At 31.8% G+C, this 17,408-nt stretch overlaps 1 protein-coding gene across 1 annotated transcript; it reads left to right on the forward strand.

Moving 5' to 3' along the window:
- Positions 1 to 1,536: 1,536 nt before the first annotated feature.
- LOC139854483 (uncharacterized) lies at positions 1,537 to 17,137 on the forward strand. Its single transcript, XM_071843785.1, has 5 exons — positions 1,537 to 1,584; positions 1,732 to 1,887; positions 16,143 to 16,231; positions 16,342 to 16,524; positions 16,678 to 17,137. Exons 1-5 carry the CDS (start codon positions 1,537 to 1,539, stop codon positions 17,135 to 17,137), a joined length of 936 nt encoding a protein of 311 aa, XP_071699886.1.
- Positions 17,138 to 17,408: the final 271 nt, after the last annotated feature.

Genomic DNA, 17,408 nt, shown 5'->3' on the forward strand with positions numbered 1-17,408 from the left:
ATTATTTAATATATAATATATTTAATCTTTAGAATTAATTAAATATTATATTATATTTACGTGCGTAGTAAAAATGTAATTTTTGTTCAAATGACTCGTACGTTGTCATTCGACTCATGTACCACTTTCGGTTTTTCGAACGCACTTTCGTACGTTTAGAAAACTAGCCTTTTACGTTACGCGACCTGTACCCTTATTAATAATTTGACTTACTCATCAATAAATTACCTTATAAAAAAATGTAACTTATAAAATTGAGCATTGTGGTCATTTGCTTCTATAAATCAGTGACTCGTTGTTTATCAAAATATATTATTTTAAATCAGGACGTTTTATGACTAAGTTAAAATATATATATTTTTATATTTTCATTTTGAAATATAAATTTGGGACAATGTATAATATATAGTTTTTCAAATCTAATAATATTCAAATTTATATATCTTGAAATCGTTTAAGTAATAAGAAATATTATTTCGTAACATTTGTATTTTTAAAGTTTAAAATTGATATACTTTATTTATATAAAAAAATGTTTACAAAGACATTTTAATATTCCAATTACTTTATATTCCAAATCATTTTATCACAAAGATTATAATAGTAGAAGTTGTTATATCATAAGACGTTTTTAATAATAAAAGTCTATTATATCGAAAAGACGTTTTCGTTTAAGAAAGTAATATCATATATGAATTATATCAGGTTTCAAGGTTTTAAATTTCCATTTTAATCATGACTCGTAAGATTAAGTCTAAGGGAAATTCAAACGTATGAAATCATCTTAATATAAAACATCGATCTACTTAACTCGTCAATATCTATTTCCTAATTTACCTATATTCCCTGATTTTGCTTTCTCAATACATAATATGAAGATTAATTAATTTTATCTTATCAAAATCACGGGGCAATTATTGTAGGGCATGCATTGAAAGCTAAGTAGGAATTTCTACTAACCCTTGTCCAGCTATTGTTAATTGACGTATTTGTTCTTACTCGTAGGTCACTAATTATTCCGAATACCGTTAAAAATGAAAGGTTTCCTAAATCAAAGTGGACCTCTCAACAGAGACTCGTAATCATAATTCAATGTATCTGATAATTCAATCATTTGATATTATCTTCTAATTCCATCGCTAATCATATTGAAACAAATACATTCATGTAAAGTATTATTCGTTTAATTCTTTGTTAATGTTTCAAGTTAATATATACACATATACCTATAATCACATCCGTTCATTTAATGGTTCGTGAATCGTTGGAATTTGGTCGAGGTTAAATGAATGTATGAACATCGTTTAAAATTCTTGAGATTTAACTTAACAAACTTTGCTTATCGTGTCGGAAACATATAAAGATCAAAGTTTAAATTTGGTCGAAAATTTCCGGGTCGTCACAGCAAGTTGGATAGACATGTTCCCTAGAGCGTCATTTCAAAATCTGGCACGAATTGCATCAGACCATTCCTCGATTGTGTGTCGCTTAAGTTCATTCGAGAAGAGAAAGAATAAAATATTTCGTTTTGAAAGTATGTGGCTACTTGATGAGAGTGTTTATGATGTTTTTAGGAACGCTTGGGTAAGTGGTTTAGATGCTGGGTTGCAGAGTGACCCATGTGCTATTATTGGTGAATGTGCTGCTAGACTTGCTGATTGGAATAAAAGGAGTTTTGGTCATATTTAAAGGTCTATTAAGGCAAAACAAAAGAGTCTTGAAATATTGCAGAGTCGTTTCGATGGTGGAACATGGGCCGAGCAGCAAGTACTGAGAGGCAAAATCAAAGAACACCTTACACGTAAAGAGCTAATGTGGAAGCAACGTAGCTACATTCAATGGCTATCTGAAGGGGATAAGAATACACATTTTTTCACTCTCGTGCAAGTAACCGGAGAAAACAAAATGCTATTTTGAGGCTTAAAGATGATGATGGTCGATGGGTAGAAAATTGGGAGGAGGTGTGTGGTTTGGTATCCACATATTTCTCTAATCTGTTTACCAGCTCTTCACCACAAGACTGCAACGCAGTGGTGGAGAACATTGATAAAATCTTGAAGGATAATGATATATGTGCACTTGAGAAAAACGTTACATCAACGGAGATTTATGAGGCATTAATGTGTCAAAAGTGTGTGCAGTAGTGCTTAACTCATCTTTCAACTTTTAAATTTATAAAACCTTTATTATTACAGTTTAACACCCTATCGAGCAGCAAAACCCGATCAGATATAGTATTTTAGGTTATCGTCCCAAAAGAGCATAGATGCGGATAAAAGTTGTTTTATTTAAATAATTTAATTCTTATTAAAGAATTAAAGATAGATTTTTATGTTTTTTATAGGATAGATTCTTATCTCTTAGGAAAGAGATGCTTTAAAGATAAAAAAGTAATAAAATAAAATAAGGAATTGAAGATTCAAAATAAACAGATAAAAATAAAAGCAATCACATGAACAACTAACTTATACGTGAATCATATTAAGCAAGTTTCATAACTTATATTAACACAAAGCAGAATAATAATCATAGACCAACTATTATCCCTTAATAGGTTAAGCTAAGTGTTGCATATCATTCAAGAAGTAGGACTTTAAAGCATATGCTAGACACGTGATGTGCATGACTAACATCTCAATTCTTCATGTTCAATTTAATTACATGATGCATATCAATCTTGTGATGAGGATCAACATGCAAATAGACTGAAAAATTATATAAGCTATTAAACACCAAGTACATTAACTCAAGTTACTAGCTGAAAGTCAATTACTACTAAGTTCTCATGCAATCGTTAATTAAACAAATCCAAACCAAGGTTCTTCGATTAAGCCTAACAATATCAAAACTCTATTATATAAGCGTAATTCCAATTAAACAAGTTTATCACTATTAAGCTTTTTAACCTAGTTTCATGCAAATCAATTTGACAAGTTTGATGGACTAGATCTAAAAAGTAGCATGAATCGAATAATACATCTTTGGATTGTAGAGACCCGTCCTAATCCATCCGGACGAAGTCCATATCGATTACAAACGATTCACAACAGTTGATTACATCGCGAGGTAATTGACCTCTATATGATAAATTTTACAAACATTGCATTCATTTTTAAAAGACAAACTTTCGTTACATCGACAGTTGACAGGCATGTAAAGCATTTCATAATATATCCAAATATAATTGACTTAATAATAATCTTTATGAACTCAACGACTCGAATGCAACATCTTTTGAAATATGTCATGAATGACTCCAAGTAATATCTCTAATATGAGCAAATGCACAGCGGAAGATTTCTTTCGTACCTGAGAATAAACATGCTTTAAAGTGTCAACCAAAAGGTTGGTGAGTTCATTAGTTTATCATAAAGAATCATTTCATAATTTTAATAGACCACAAAATTTCATACTTCCATTTCTCATGATCATACGTCCTATGCATAGAGACAAAAATATCATTCATATGGATTGAACACCTGGTAACCGACATTCACAATATGCATATAAGAATATCCCCATCATTCCGGGATCCTCCTTCGGACATGATATAAATTTCGAAGTACTAAAGCATCCGGTACTTTGGATGGGGCTTGTTGGGCCTGATAGATCTTTCTTTAGGATTCGCGTCAATTAGGGTGTCTGTTCCCTAATTCTTAGATTACCAGACTTAATAAAAAGGGGCATATTCGATTTCGATCATTCAACCATATAATGTAGTTTCGATTACTTGTGTCTGTTTCGTAAAACATTTTTATAAGTAGCGCATGTATTCTCAGTCCCAAAAATATGTTTTTGCAAAAGCATTTAAAAGGGGAGTAATGAAACTCACGCATATAAATATTGTAAAACAGTTAATAAAGCATTTGCATGTATTCTCAGCCCCAAAAATGTAAAGAGTAAAGGGGATCAAATGAAACTCACCATACTGTATTTCGTAGTAAAAATACATATAACATCATTGAACAAGTGTAAGGTTGGCCTCGGATTCACGAACCTATATCATTTATATATATATATATATATATATATATATATATATATATATATATATATATATATATATATATATATATATATATATATATATTAACACATATAATGGTAATCGAATAAGTTTATATCGTATTAAGACTAATGTCCATATATATTTTTATATTAATACTTATAATCTGTTATAGTATGTACATGATATATAATTTATTTACTAGGAATAATATTATATTAGTTAAAAACATGATATTATGTAATATTAGTATATTTATGATATAGGTAACAATAATAATAATAATAATAATAATAATAATAATAATAATAATAATAATAATAATAATAATAATAATAATAATAATGTAACAATAATGCTAATAATACAAATTGTAGTAATAATAATAATTAATCTTAACAATAATAACAATAATAATTAATAAAATAGTAATAATAATGAAAATACTACCTTTGAAGTATCAAGCTTTAAAAAGAAAATAAACTGCCTGAGCCCGGATTCGAACCCGCGACCTCTCATTTCACAATCTCCCACCAAACCAATGGACTACTTGTTACAATCTTGAAATATCTCGCAAGTTTTATAATTTAACATATGTGAACCCGTTTGTTTTTTTCTTATTAAGCCTAAAACCCAATTTACACAAGCCCAATTATCCATTTATGGCCCAATAGTAAAAAAAGTATACGGCCCATGTACGTTTTGATCCACAAACCAGTCCATTAACATCAAAAAGACTAGCTCGTTATTTCCACTGGTTCCATGGTGGTTTTGGTTCGGTTACTAAGCAGCCAATAGAATAAAACGATCACATCATCATCATCGATTCATGTTCATCACCGAATTCATTATCATCATCATCTATTATCATCGTCCTCACATCATCTTAATCGAGTTTTGCCATCATCATCATTAGTGAACGTCATCATTAACATTCGAACAGTATCATCATATCATCCCCATCATAACAGATTCATCGTGATTTTATGTAACCGTCACCATCCTTATCATCATTAATAACATCATATCGTGTATCATTTATTATGATCATAACCCATTCATCATGATATCTTCATATCATTAGCATCATAATCGTGGATCATCATAATCCTCATCTATGATCATCACCGTGACCATTTATCATCATACTATTCATCTTCTTCCTCATCGATCTTCATCCTTATCATCTTATGAATTCCATGTTCGTAAAAATAGAGAACAGTTTCAGCGATGATTGTGATTATTTTGTGTTTGTAACTGAAAGAAATAGGAATATCAAAACAACCGTACAGTAGTTAATGGTTGTGGTTTATGGGTGACTCTAGCCTGAACTAGAAACAATTCGGAATAGTTGCAAAAGTGTATATGTGTAAGGGCTGTAGCAGACGAGTAAAGTTGCAGTTTTGATTTTTGTGCTCGTGTTCTCGATAGGGTTCTGAAGAAGAAGAACAAACGTAGGATGGTTGAGTTTTGGTGAACCAGAAAACAGAAATATAGAAAGCGGAGGCACTGTAGCATCATCAGTCTTTCATCTTCTCGTTGTTGTAACAGGAAACGGAGGCAAGACAGCATAGTGGTGGTTTTGTGTGGCTGTTTACGACAGGGATAGAAAGAAACCATGTTGTAAAAGCTCGATGGCTATGGTGGTTTGAGATGGTGTTACTGTTGGGTTTCGGTTAACAACAAAACAAGGGGGATTCGGGTGACCTTAGTCCTAGTCGAATAGCAGCAACTTATATGGTGGAGTTTTGGTTCGAGTAAAATAGAAAAATTAAATGGGTTTAATGGTTAATCGAAGAAAAAGGGAAGACAAAGGTGGTGGTGGATGGTGGGTTGAGGTTGTGTGATGAGTAGGTGTTTGTGTAACTTCGACAAACTGTAAACAACCCTAAGGTTGGGGACGTTTTAATGAGTTATGGGTGGCTTTGGCCATCTAATGATAACAATCAAGAGGTTTGTATGTGGAGCTAGAAAAACGAATTAAGAAGCAAGAATATGATTTCCAAGTGGCTCGAGAGTGATGATTATAGGTGGTCATGGGTGTTGGTTTAAATGGGTTTGAAGTGGATGGATGATGGTGTGCATGTGGTGAATGAGTTAGGAAGTAAAAAGTTAATAAGTAACAAGTGAGGTTATGAAAGGGTTTTTAATGGTGGTTATTCATTTTCATGGTGACAAATAGAATTAGAAAAGTGATAGGTTTTTGGTTTTCTATCTATCTGTAACACTTGCATAAAATAAATATAGAAGATTATGTGGCTAGTCTTAAACAAGAATAGAAAAAAGAAAAGGATACTGTAAGTAGTAAGAATTGTGGTTGCATTGGATTCTCTCTCATATTCATTTTCATCATATATGTATATATATTACTAGGCGTAGTAAGTAGAACAGTAACAAGCAATATATTTGCTTTCAAAGAAAGAATAAAACAATCAGGATGAGTTGGGGTAGGTTTACACAAAACAAAAATGTAAAGTAAGAAACAGTAAAATAAATAATATAATAATATTAATAATAATAAACGTAAATTTAATTAATTACCGACAGTTCTATTAGGAACATTATATCATACCCCGTTGATAATTAGTGGCGGATAAAAAGTCATCTAAAAAATCCCTTATTTTTATATTAAATAGTTCTATTTATTTTAGACATTATGGTATAAACTTTGATCATTAAATTATTAAATAAAAATTACATCAACTGTCCCTCTCATTTATGGGTAAAATATAAAAAGTGTTCAAATTTAACAATTAGCTCATAAATACATTTTTTATAAGCCTAAAATTTATATAACTCATTTTCGGATCACCGTCTATTTTAAAATCATATAAGTTTGGACTTAACTTGCTTAAAATCTATCGAAACATCAAACAAGTATTACATTCATTTAATATTTAATTTTAATATACTTTATTTATATAGTTATGCTTTAAATAATAATTATTATAATATCTATATTTTATTTTGCATAAATAAATTTTAATATCAACAACAAATTATATTTTCAATTATTATTTATATATATGTACACATATCTATTACAAATAGTTGTTCGTGAATCGTCGGGAATAGTCACAGGTTAAATGAATCTATATAAATAGTTCAAACATTTCGAGACTCAACATTACAGGCTTTGCTTATTGTGTTGGAACATATAAAGATTAAGTTTTAATTTGGTCGAAAATTTCCGGGTCGTCACAGTACCTACTCGTTAAAGAAATTTCGTCCCGAAATTTGAGTGGAATGGTCATGGCTGACAATAAGTATGTTTTCATGACGTATCCGAGCTAGAAATTAGAGTTTTATCATCAGTGAGTAATATAGGTAAAAAAAAATTTGATTACGCGAAGAGTATAATCGAAGCTATCGTAAGAGAGGGAACTGATGACGTAGTTATGATTGATTTCCGGAATTCATGGGATTTAAAGAAAATCTTCGTAATAAGATTTGGTTCTTCGGCGATATAGGAAATCAGATCTTCTTTGATTAAATGCAATAATCTGTTTCGATTGCTCTATCGGATATTTTACTATAAATCCACTCCCTTCATTTCCTTATTTTCACAGCTCACACCTTCCATTCTTTCTCCCCTGATTCATATTTTTAAAGCATTCATTAATATGCTCCATCCAGTTCTAATCCTTGATATACTCTTAACTTTCATATCTGTCATTCTTCTCTTTCATCTACCACCGGAGGATTATATTTACTTCTACTATTATCTTGGGGTTATAGTGTTTTTAATTTTCCCGTGCCTTTACGTGGCAATACGTATTGATATGCACGGTTTGTAATTTATGGTTTGTTGTCGAGCTTTATATTTTCTTTATATTCAAGAGTTCCATACTTTCGTCTCCTCTTCCCGACTTCAAGTCAAGCGAATAATGGTCCAGAATTCGTAGATATGGATTTTGAAATGAACATAGTTAATGTTCTAGAAGGAAATCGTAATGGCACGATCTTGATTTTTCAAATTACTAGAATATCTGAAAAGATAGAACTATTAAGAATATATGTTCTTGATATACTTGGAGATTGGGTAGAATGTAAGAGTCGTGTAACATGGCACATGATGACGTTATGATCTGTGAATCATCACGTTCCATTAGAAACTCAGCATGACTTACTGTAATATAATCACGTTGATCAAGTGTCATTATATTATACTAACTCATGCATCAGTTCCCAACATTACTTCAATAACATTCATATTTCAAGCTCGAAAGTTTACAGAATATAGAAACTAACAGTTTCTATATGATGTAACACTGATAGCACGAAGAGATTAATGATTTCAGATAAGAATTGTTATGAAAATATTCTCGAAAATATCAAAGATATTTATGATGATATTTTCAGAATTTCTGAGATCGAATGTTGATGAAGAAAATCCTTTCGCAAGGATTTAGAATAAATAAGGAGCAAGATATTCACTAAAGACTTCATCAGAAACAGAATCATCAGGGTTCTTTATGTACAAGTTTAGTCCTTGTGATTTGCTCAGAGTCTCCTTCATGGTTTGCTCAATTCGTTTTTCAGTACCAAACTTCCTTTTGAGCTTTTCCAACGTATCTTTTTTTTTTATCAAACTTTTGACTGTTAAAATCATCCATAGTTTTTGTTGCTTCATTCAACTTTTCAAAATTTAGAGCATTAATTCACAGACTGGGTGCTTTTCTGAATTTCAGAATGGAAGATCATAGTTCTAAGAGATAAATGTTATATGGATACATATAACTGTTGATGTGGAAACGTTGCGAGACTCAAAATACAAATTTGCTGATTCCCGGTAATTGGTATGGCAGTTCTCGTTACAAGATGCGAATGAGTATATGATAGGGTTTCAATGAATAAATATAATGATTTGACAGAGAGATTTAAGCCAAAAAAAAAAAAAAAAAAAAAAAAAACAACGAGGCTGCTGGTACGTCTTCTGGTAATATGGTGGAATATAAAAGAATTCTCCGTTATAAAAAGGGTAATTGTATATATCAGGATTATAGTAAGGCTACTTCGAATGAAAAGTCGAAGTTGACTTGCTGGAGCTGTGACAAAATTGGCTACTTTGAAAAGGGATCGCAAAGTTATTTTTGCTAATAAATGCCAAAGGATCTGATGCGGCTACTTGTTAAACTTTTACTCAGTTGCCGAGAGTTTCTCAGGTGCATAACTATATGCATAAACCTTTCCTTCCGTAGATGAAGTGCGGTTGATTCATCCTATCGATTGAGGTGTTTTCAAGAATCATGAAAGGTTTGAATGCAGATTGTAATCGTCAAGATACAGATGAGGTTTAAGATGAGATCAAGTGGCAAACTTGAAGATATGTTTAGTTTCATATGTTATAATCAATATTTTAATTCATTTTAATTATCCAATGTCGACAGTCCATATTTGATAGTCCACAATTAACAGTCCGATAATACATATATAGCTTAATATATAATATCCGAATTAATTAATACGTATCGGGACCCGTGTACATGTCTCAGACTCGATCACAACTCAAAGTATATTAATTATTATAGAATCAACCTCAACCCTGTATAGAGAACTCGATCATTACTGCATATAGAGTGTCTATGGTGATTCCAAATAATATATATAGATGCATCGATATGATATGTCAAAACCTTGTATACGTGTCCCGATATTTAAAGTGCGTAAAATAAATAACAGGAATTAAATAACGATAACTAAAGTGCGTAAAGTAAATAACAGAAATTAGATGACAATAAATAAAATTGCGGGAATGTAAATTGCGATAATTAAATTGCAATAAATAAAATGCGATAAATAGAATGTAATCAGTTAGCTAGGAACAGTTAGCTGAAACAGTTAGCATGGTTTCTTAACAAAATTCCATATTGTTAATTAGTCTGTTTCTAATCAATTTTTATTGTGTCCATTATTTCTTCATTATGCCACTTGTTGGATTCTGGTAAGTAAAAATCCAAATATGAAATTGAATTTGAATAAAAATGGTTATTCTGTGGTGAACGGATTCGTATATCGATAGATGTAGGTAGGATGGTAATCGACCGTTGAATCAGATTCGAAGACTGTACAATGTAACTTATTAATGTGAAATCTTAAATATTTCTCGGGTATTACCTACCCGTTAAAAATATTTTCACCATTAACAGTTTGTACGAAAGAATTGTTAATTACAATCTTTATGAAAATATATATACATATATATTTTTTTCAGATGTAATCAAGGATTTAATGAGTTAATATAATATTAATCTCATTTGATTTACCGTTTGAACAAGAATATACAATCTCTAAAACATTAGAGATTACATAATCGCCATGTCGAACGAAGATAATTGATTAGAACGATATGTAGTATGAAGATCATACTCAAAGTACAGATGATGATATTGAAGCATGGATTGTTGATGGTACTGGTGTTGTTATTGATGGTACTGTTGGTGCCGGTGATGTTGCTGAAGCTGGTACATTTTGCACCATATTCTCCGAATTGATTATTCGAGCGCGAAGTTCCTTGACTTATTACTCCAGGATGATTGTCGGTCGGAACGAGTGGATGAATAAGGTTCAGAATTGTGGATAGAATATAATCTTGTGGATTTACCCTGGAAATGAAACTGAAAATGGTGTCTCGAACAGGTTCGCCGGTAACCGCTTCAGGTTCATCATCAAGAGGTAAATTCGGTTAGTGGAAAGGATCGCCTTCTTCTCGTCTCCATTGATTAAATCGACTACGAACTCATCAGATGAATTGAGGATGGTTGATTGGTTGAATTCATTCTGGTGACGCTACTTCCGGAGTTTAGATGAACATTCATGTCGGAATATCTGTCGGAATGACTATCGGAATAGCTATCGGAATCTGAGGGACTCGAACTGGTTGAGGGATTCATCTCGTACGATCAGATGAAGAATTTTCGATAAGAAAAAGAGTATAGGATGTAGATTAGTACCCTGTAATTCATAGTTTACATATGCATATATAATACTAAAATCTCATAAGTTACGGAGGAATCTACGGAATCTGCCAGGCAAAGTCTACAGTAACAGATATGCTAAGATATGAATTAGCAGATACGCTAAGATACAAATTTTGTCTATACACTATTCATGCAGTCAAAGCAGTAAAACGTGTCTAGACTAAGGATAATGAGCAGGTAATTTCCTAAGGATGATAAGCAGATGATTTCCGACAAAAACGATAAGCAAAACTTTTGACATGCAGACACGGTCGAAGTCCAGACTCACTAATGTATCCTAACGACTATCAGTTAAACACACTAATGCAAGACCTGGTTCACTAAGACCACCGCTCTGATACCAACTGTAGAGACCCGTCCTAATCCATCCAGACGAAGTCCATATCGATTACAAACGATTCACAACAGTTGATTACATCGCGAGGTAATTGACCTCTATATGATAAATTTTACAAACATTGCATTCGTTTTTAAAAGACAAACTTTCGTTACATCGACAGTTGACAGGCATGTAAAGCATTTCATAATATATCCAAATATAATTGACTTAATAATAATCTTGATGAACTCAATGACTCGAATGCAACATCTTTTGAAATATGTCATGAATGACTCCAAGTAATATCTCTAATATGAGCAAATGCACAGCGGAAGATTTCTTTCATACCTGAGAATAAACATGCTTTAAAGTGTCAACCAAAAGGTTGGTGAGTTCATTAGTTTATCATAAAGAATCATTTCATAATTTTAATCGACCACAAGATTTCATACTTCCATTTCTCATAATCATACGTCCCATGCATAGAGACAAAAATATCATTCATATGGATTGAACACCTGGTAACCGACATTCACAATATGCATATAGGAATATCCCCATCATTCCGGGATCCTCCTTCAGACATGATATAAATTTCAAAGTACTAAAGCATCTGGTACTTTGGATGGGGCTTGTTGGGCCCGATAGATCTATCTTTAGCATTCGCGTCAATTAGGGTGTCTGTTCCCTAATTCTTAGATTACCAGACTTAATAAAAAGGGGCATATTCGATTTCGATCATTCAACCATATAATGTAGTTTCGATTACTTGTGTCTGTTTCGTAAAACATTTTTATAAGTAGCGCATGTATTCTCAGTCCCAAAAATATGTTTTTGCAAAAGCATTTAAAAGGGGAGTAATGAAACTCACGCATATAAATATTGTAAAACAGTTAATAAAGCATTTGCATGTATTCTCAGCCCCAAAAATGTAAAGAGTAAAGGGGATCAAATGAAACTCACCATACTGTATTTCGTAGTAAAAATACATATAACATCATTGAACAAGTGTAAGGTTGGCCTCGGATTCACGAACCTATATCATTTATATATATATATATATATATATATATATATATATATATATATATATATATATATATATATATATATATATATATATTAACACATATAATGGTAATCGAATAAGTTTATATCGTATTAAGACTAATGTCCATATATATTTTTATATTAATACTTATAATCTATTATAGTATGTACATGATATATAATTTATTTACTAGGAATAATATTATATTAGTTAAAAACATGATATTATGTAATATTAGTATATTTATGATATAGGTAACAATAATAATAATAATAATAATAATAATAATAATAATAATAATAATAATAATAATAATAATAATAATAATAATAATAATAATAATAATAATAATAATAATAATAATAATAATAATAATAATAATAATAATAATAATGTAACAATAATGCTAATAATACAAATTGTAGTAATAATAATAATTAATCTTAACAATAATAACAATAATAATTAATAAAATAGTAATAATAATGAAAATACTACCTTTGAAGTATCAAGCTTTAAAAAGAAAATAAACTGCCTGAGCCCGGATTCGAACCGCGACCTCTCATTTCACAATCTCCCACCAAACCAATGGACTACTTGATACAATCTTGAAATATCTCGCAAGTTTTATAATTTAACATATGTGAACCCGTTTGTTTTTTTCTTATTAAGCCTAAAACCCAATTTACACAAGCCCAATTATCCATTTATGGCCCAATAGTAAAAAAAGTATACGACCCATGTATGTTTTGATCCACAAACCAGTCTATTAACATCAAAAAGACAAGCTCGTTATTTCCACTAGTTCCATGGTTGTTTTGGTTCGGTTACTAAGCAGCCAATAGAATAAAACGATCACATCATCATCGATTCATGTTCATCACCGAATTCATTATCATCATCATCTATTATCATCGTCCTCACATCATCTTAATCGAGTTTCACCATCATCATCATTAGTGAACGTCATCATTAACATTCGAACAGTATCATCATATCATCCCCATCATAACAGATTCATCGTGATTTTATGTAACCGTCACCATCCTTATCATCATTAATAACATCATATCGTGTATCATTTATTATGATCATAACCCATTCATCATGATATCTTCATATCATTATCATCATAATCGTGGATCATCATAATCCTCATCTATGATCATCACCGTGACCATTTATCATCATACTATTTATCTTCTTCCTCATCGATCTTCATCCTTATCATCTTATGAATTCCATGTTCGTAAAAATAGAGAACAGTTTCAGCGATGATTGTGCTTATTTTGTGTTTGTAACTGAAAGAAATAGGATATCAAAACAACCGTACAGCAGTTAATGGTTGTGGTTTATGGGTGACTCTGGCCTGAACTAGAAACAATTCGGAATACTTGCAAAAGTGTATATGTGTAAGGGCTGTAGCAGAAGAGTAAAGTTGCAGTTTTGATTTTTGTGCTCGTGTTCTCGATAGGGTTCTGAAGAAGAAGAACAAACGTAGGTTGGTTGAGTTTTGGTGAACCAGAAAATAGAAATATAGAAAGCGGAGGCACTGTAGCATCATCAGTCTTTCATCTTCTCGTTGTTGTAACAGGAAACAGAGGCAAGACAGCATAGTGGTGGTTTTGTGTGGCTGTTTACGACAGGGATAGAAAGAAACCATGTTGTAAAAGCTCGATGGCTATGGTGGTTTGAGATGGTGTTACTGTTGGGTTTCGGTTAACAATAAAACAAGGGGGATTCGGGTGACCTTAGTCCTAGTCGAATAGCAGCAACTTATATGGTGGAGTTTTGGTTCGAGTAAAATAGAAAAATTAAATGGGTTTGATGGTTAATCGAAGAAAAAGGGAAGACAAAGGTGGTGGTGGATGGTGGGTTGAGGTTGTGTGATGAGTGGGTGTTTGTGTAACTTCGACAAACTGTAAACAACCCTAAGGTTGGGGACGTTTTAATGAGTTATGGGTGGCTTCGGCCATCTAATGATAACAATCAAGAGGTTTGTATGTGGAGCTAGAAAAACTAATTAAGAAGCAAGAATATGATTTCCAAGTGGCTCGAGAGTGATGATTATAGGTGGTCATGGGTGTTGGTTTAAATGGGTTTGAAGTGGATGGATGATGGTGTGCATGTGGTGAATGAGTTAGGAAGTAAAAAGTTAATAAGTAACAAGTGAGGTTATGAAAGGGTTTTTAATGGTGGTTATTCATTTTCATGGTGACAAATAGAATTAGAAAAGTGATGGGTTTTTGGTTTTCTATCTATCTGTAACACTTCCATAAAATAAATATAGAAGATTATGTGGCTAGTCTTAAACAAGAATAGAAAAAAGAAAAGGATACTGTAAGTGGTAAGAATTGTGGTTGCATTGGATTCTCTCTCATATTCATTTTCATCATATATGTATATATATTATCAGGCGTAGTAAGTAGAACAGTAACAAGCAATATATTTGCTTTCAAAGAAAGAATAAAACAATCAGGATGAGTTGGGGTAGGTTTACACAAAACAAAAATGTAAAGTAAGAAACAGTAAAATAAATAATATAATAATATTAATAATAATAAACGTACATTTAATTAATTACCGACAGTTCTATTAGGAACATTATATCGTACCCTGTTGATAATTAGTAGCGGATAAAAAGTCATCTAAAAAATCCCTTATTTTTATATTAAATAGTTTTATTTATTTTAGACATTATGGTATAAACTTTGATCATTAAATTATTAAATAAAAATTACATCAACTGTCCCTCTCATTTATGGGTAAAATATAAAAAGTGTTCCAATTTAACAATTAGCTCATAAATACATTTTTTATAAGCCTAAAATTTATATAACTCCTTTTCGGATCACCGTCTATTTTAAAATCATATAAGTTTGGACTTAACTTGCTTAAAATCTATCGAAACATCAAACAAGTATTACATTCATTTAATATTTAATTTTAATATACTTTATTTATATAGTTATGCTTTAAATAATAATTATTATAATATCTATATTTTATTTTGCATAAATAAATTTTAATATCAACAACAAATTATATTTTCAATTATTATTTATATATATGTACACATATCTATTACAAATAGTTGTTCGTGAATCGTCGGGAATAGTCACAGGTTAAATGAATCTATATAAATAGTTCAAACATTTCGAGACTCAACATTACAGGCTTTTCTTATTGTGTTGGAACATATAAAGATTAAGTTTTAATTTGGTCGAAAATTTACGGGTCGTCACATGGATCAAGTACTCATGAATCTTAGAATCATGTTATTTAATTATTAAGCATGGCAAACAAGTATATTTAAGCAAAACAGATTCAAAACAGTTCAAATATCATTACAGAAACTCGACCATACAGATCTGAAAAAGAACCAGAAATCGTATAAAGTACACGAATCTGGCGGCTTTGTTCCAGTCAAGCCGGCGGCTTAAACTGGTGAAGCCGGCGGCTTCATCTAATTCCCAGATGAAGTTCAGTTTTCATCCATGTAACCACTATAAACGTTTAGTTCATAGCAGAAGACGAACAGAAACGATTAAATTAAATAAAATAGACTAAACAATAAAGTAAAGATATAATCATACCTTAAAAAGGTAGATGAAAAGAACTTGAATAATTAACTTGAATGATTCTTGATTACAATGAAAAGTAAATCTAATCTAAGGGTTTTAGAGAAAACCCCAAAAGAAAAACGAAACCAAACTAAATTGTATTGAGTTGTACTGAATTGCACATCTAAAACTGAGACTAGAGCCCTCTATTTATACTATTTAGAAACGGTGGCCAAGCCGGCGACTTCATTGGGAAGTCGGCGGCTTGCCTTGGGTCGGTGACTCCTTCTGCAAGTTTAACTTGATCCACAAGTACAAAACGCATAACCATCATAATTAAGCCGGAGGCTTGGTAGCAGGCCGGCGGCTTCAGTGATCCGGAAAATCTTTCTGATTTTGTTTACATTTTTACTTGAACTTAGTCGACAAGTTGAGAAACCGTGTCCATTAGGCCGGTGGCTTGATCTTCTTTTTGTTTGGTCAACAAGTTCATCCAATTCTATAGCAATTCTAGAACATCCTGACGTATTCAACTCTAAGCCGGCGGCTTCCTTGACTCCATGTCGGCGGCTTCATAGCCTTTTCTGCAGTTTTCTTTGTTTTTGGTCCTGTTTAATACATAACTTTGATAAAATCATTAGAATTACCTTTTTTCCCATTTTATTCATTTTACCCATTTTAATGTGTTTTAGGATTAAAATGACCTTAAAGTACTAAGATAACTCCTCAAAATGTTATCAAAAAACTGTATAATTTAGGAGTTATCAGGCATTAATGCAAATGGACCCGTCTAAGGCTCCGGGGCCTGATGGTATGTCAGCTTTATTCTTCCAAAAATTCTGGCATGTTGTTGGCACTACCGTAACGGATACGGTTTCTTGTTTTTTTGAGTCGGGAGGGCCACCTCCTAATATCAATAAAACTCTTGTAACTCTTTTCCTGAAAGTTTCAAAACCCGAGTCCCTTAAAGATGTACGGCCAATTAGTTTGTGTAATGTGCTCTACAAAATAATATCTAAAGTGCTAGTTAATCGAATAAAACCAATTTTGCCGAGCATTGTTCATGAAAATCAATTAGCTTTTATCTCAAACCGTGTGATCACGGATAATGCAATACTTGCCTTTGAAGTCCTACATTGGCTTAAACATAAGGGAGATGGTAAAAAAAGTGCAATAGCACTCAAAGTAGACATGAGCAAATCTTATGACAGAGTTTAATGGTCTTTCATTCGAGCTGTTCTTTGCAAATACCGCTTTCCATCACACTTTATCAATTTGATTATAGCTTGTGTTACTTCGGTTTCCTTTTCTTTTAATATTAAGCAAGTTTCAAGTCACGTGATACCAACTAGAGGTCTTCGCCAAGGGGATCCACTCTCGCCCTATCTTTTTATTTTGTGTGCAGAAGTGCTATCAGTCATGATAAGGAAGTCAGTAGCAGAGGGTTATATTCATGGAGTTAAGGTGTGCCGTGGAGCGCCAGAAGTCT

This window comes from Rutidosis leptorrhynchoides, chromosome 6 (genome assembly GCF_046630445.1).
Source record: "Rutidosis leptorrhynchoides isolate AG116_Rl617_1_P2 chromosome 6, CSIRO_AGI_Rlap_v1, whole genome shotgun sequence".
NCBI lineage: Eukaryota > Viridiplantae > Streptophyta > Magnoliopsida > Asterales > Asteraceae > Rutidosis > Rutidosis leptorrhynchoides.

Excerpts from the sequence above, each read along its gene's own strand:
- LOC139854483 (XM_071843785.1), top strand. The coding sequence starts at position 1,537 with ATGTGGCTACTTGATGAGAGTGTTTATGATGTTTTTAGGAACGCTTGG. Across the intron at positions 1,585-1,731 it reads ATGTTTTTAGGAACGCTTGG|AGTCGTTTCGATGGTGGAAC; the intron begins GTAAGTGGTTTA and ends GAAATATTGCAG. Across the intron at positions 16,232-16,341 it reads AAGTTTAACTTGATCCACAA|TCGACAAGTTGAGAAACCGT; the intron begins GTACAAAACGCA and ends ACTTGAACTTAG.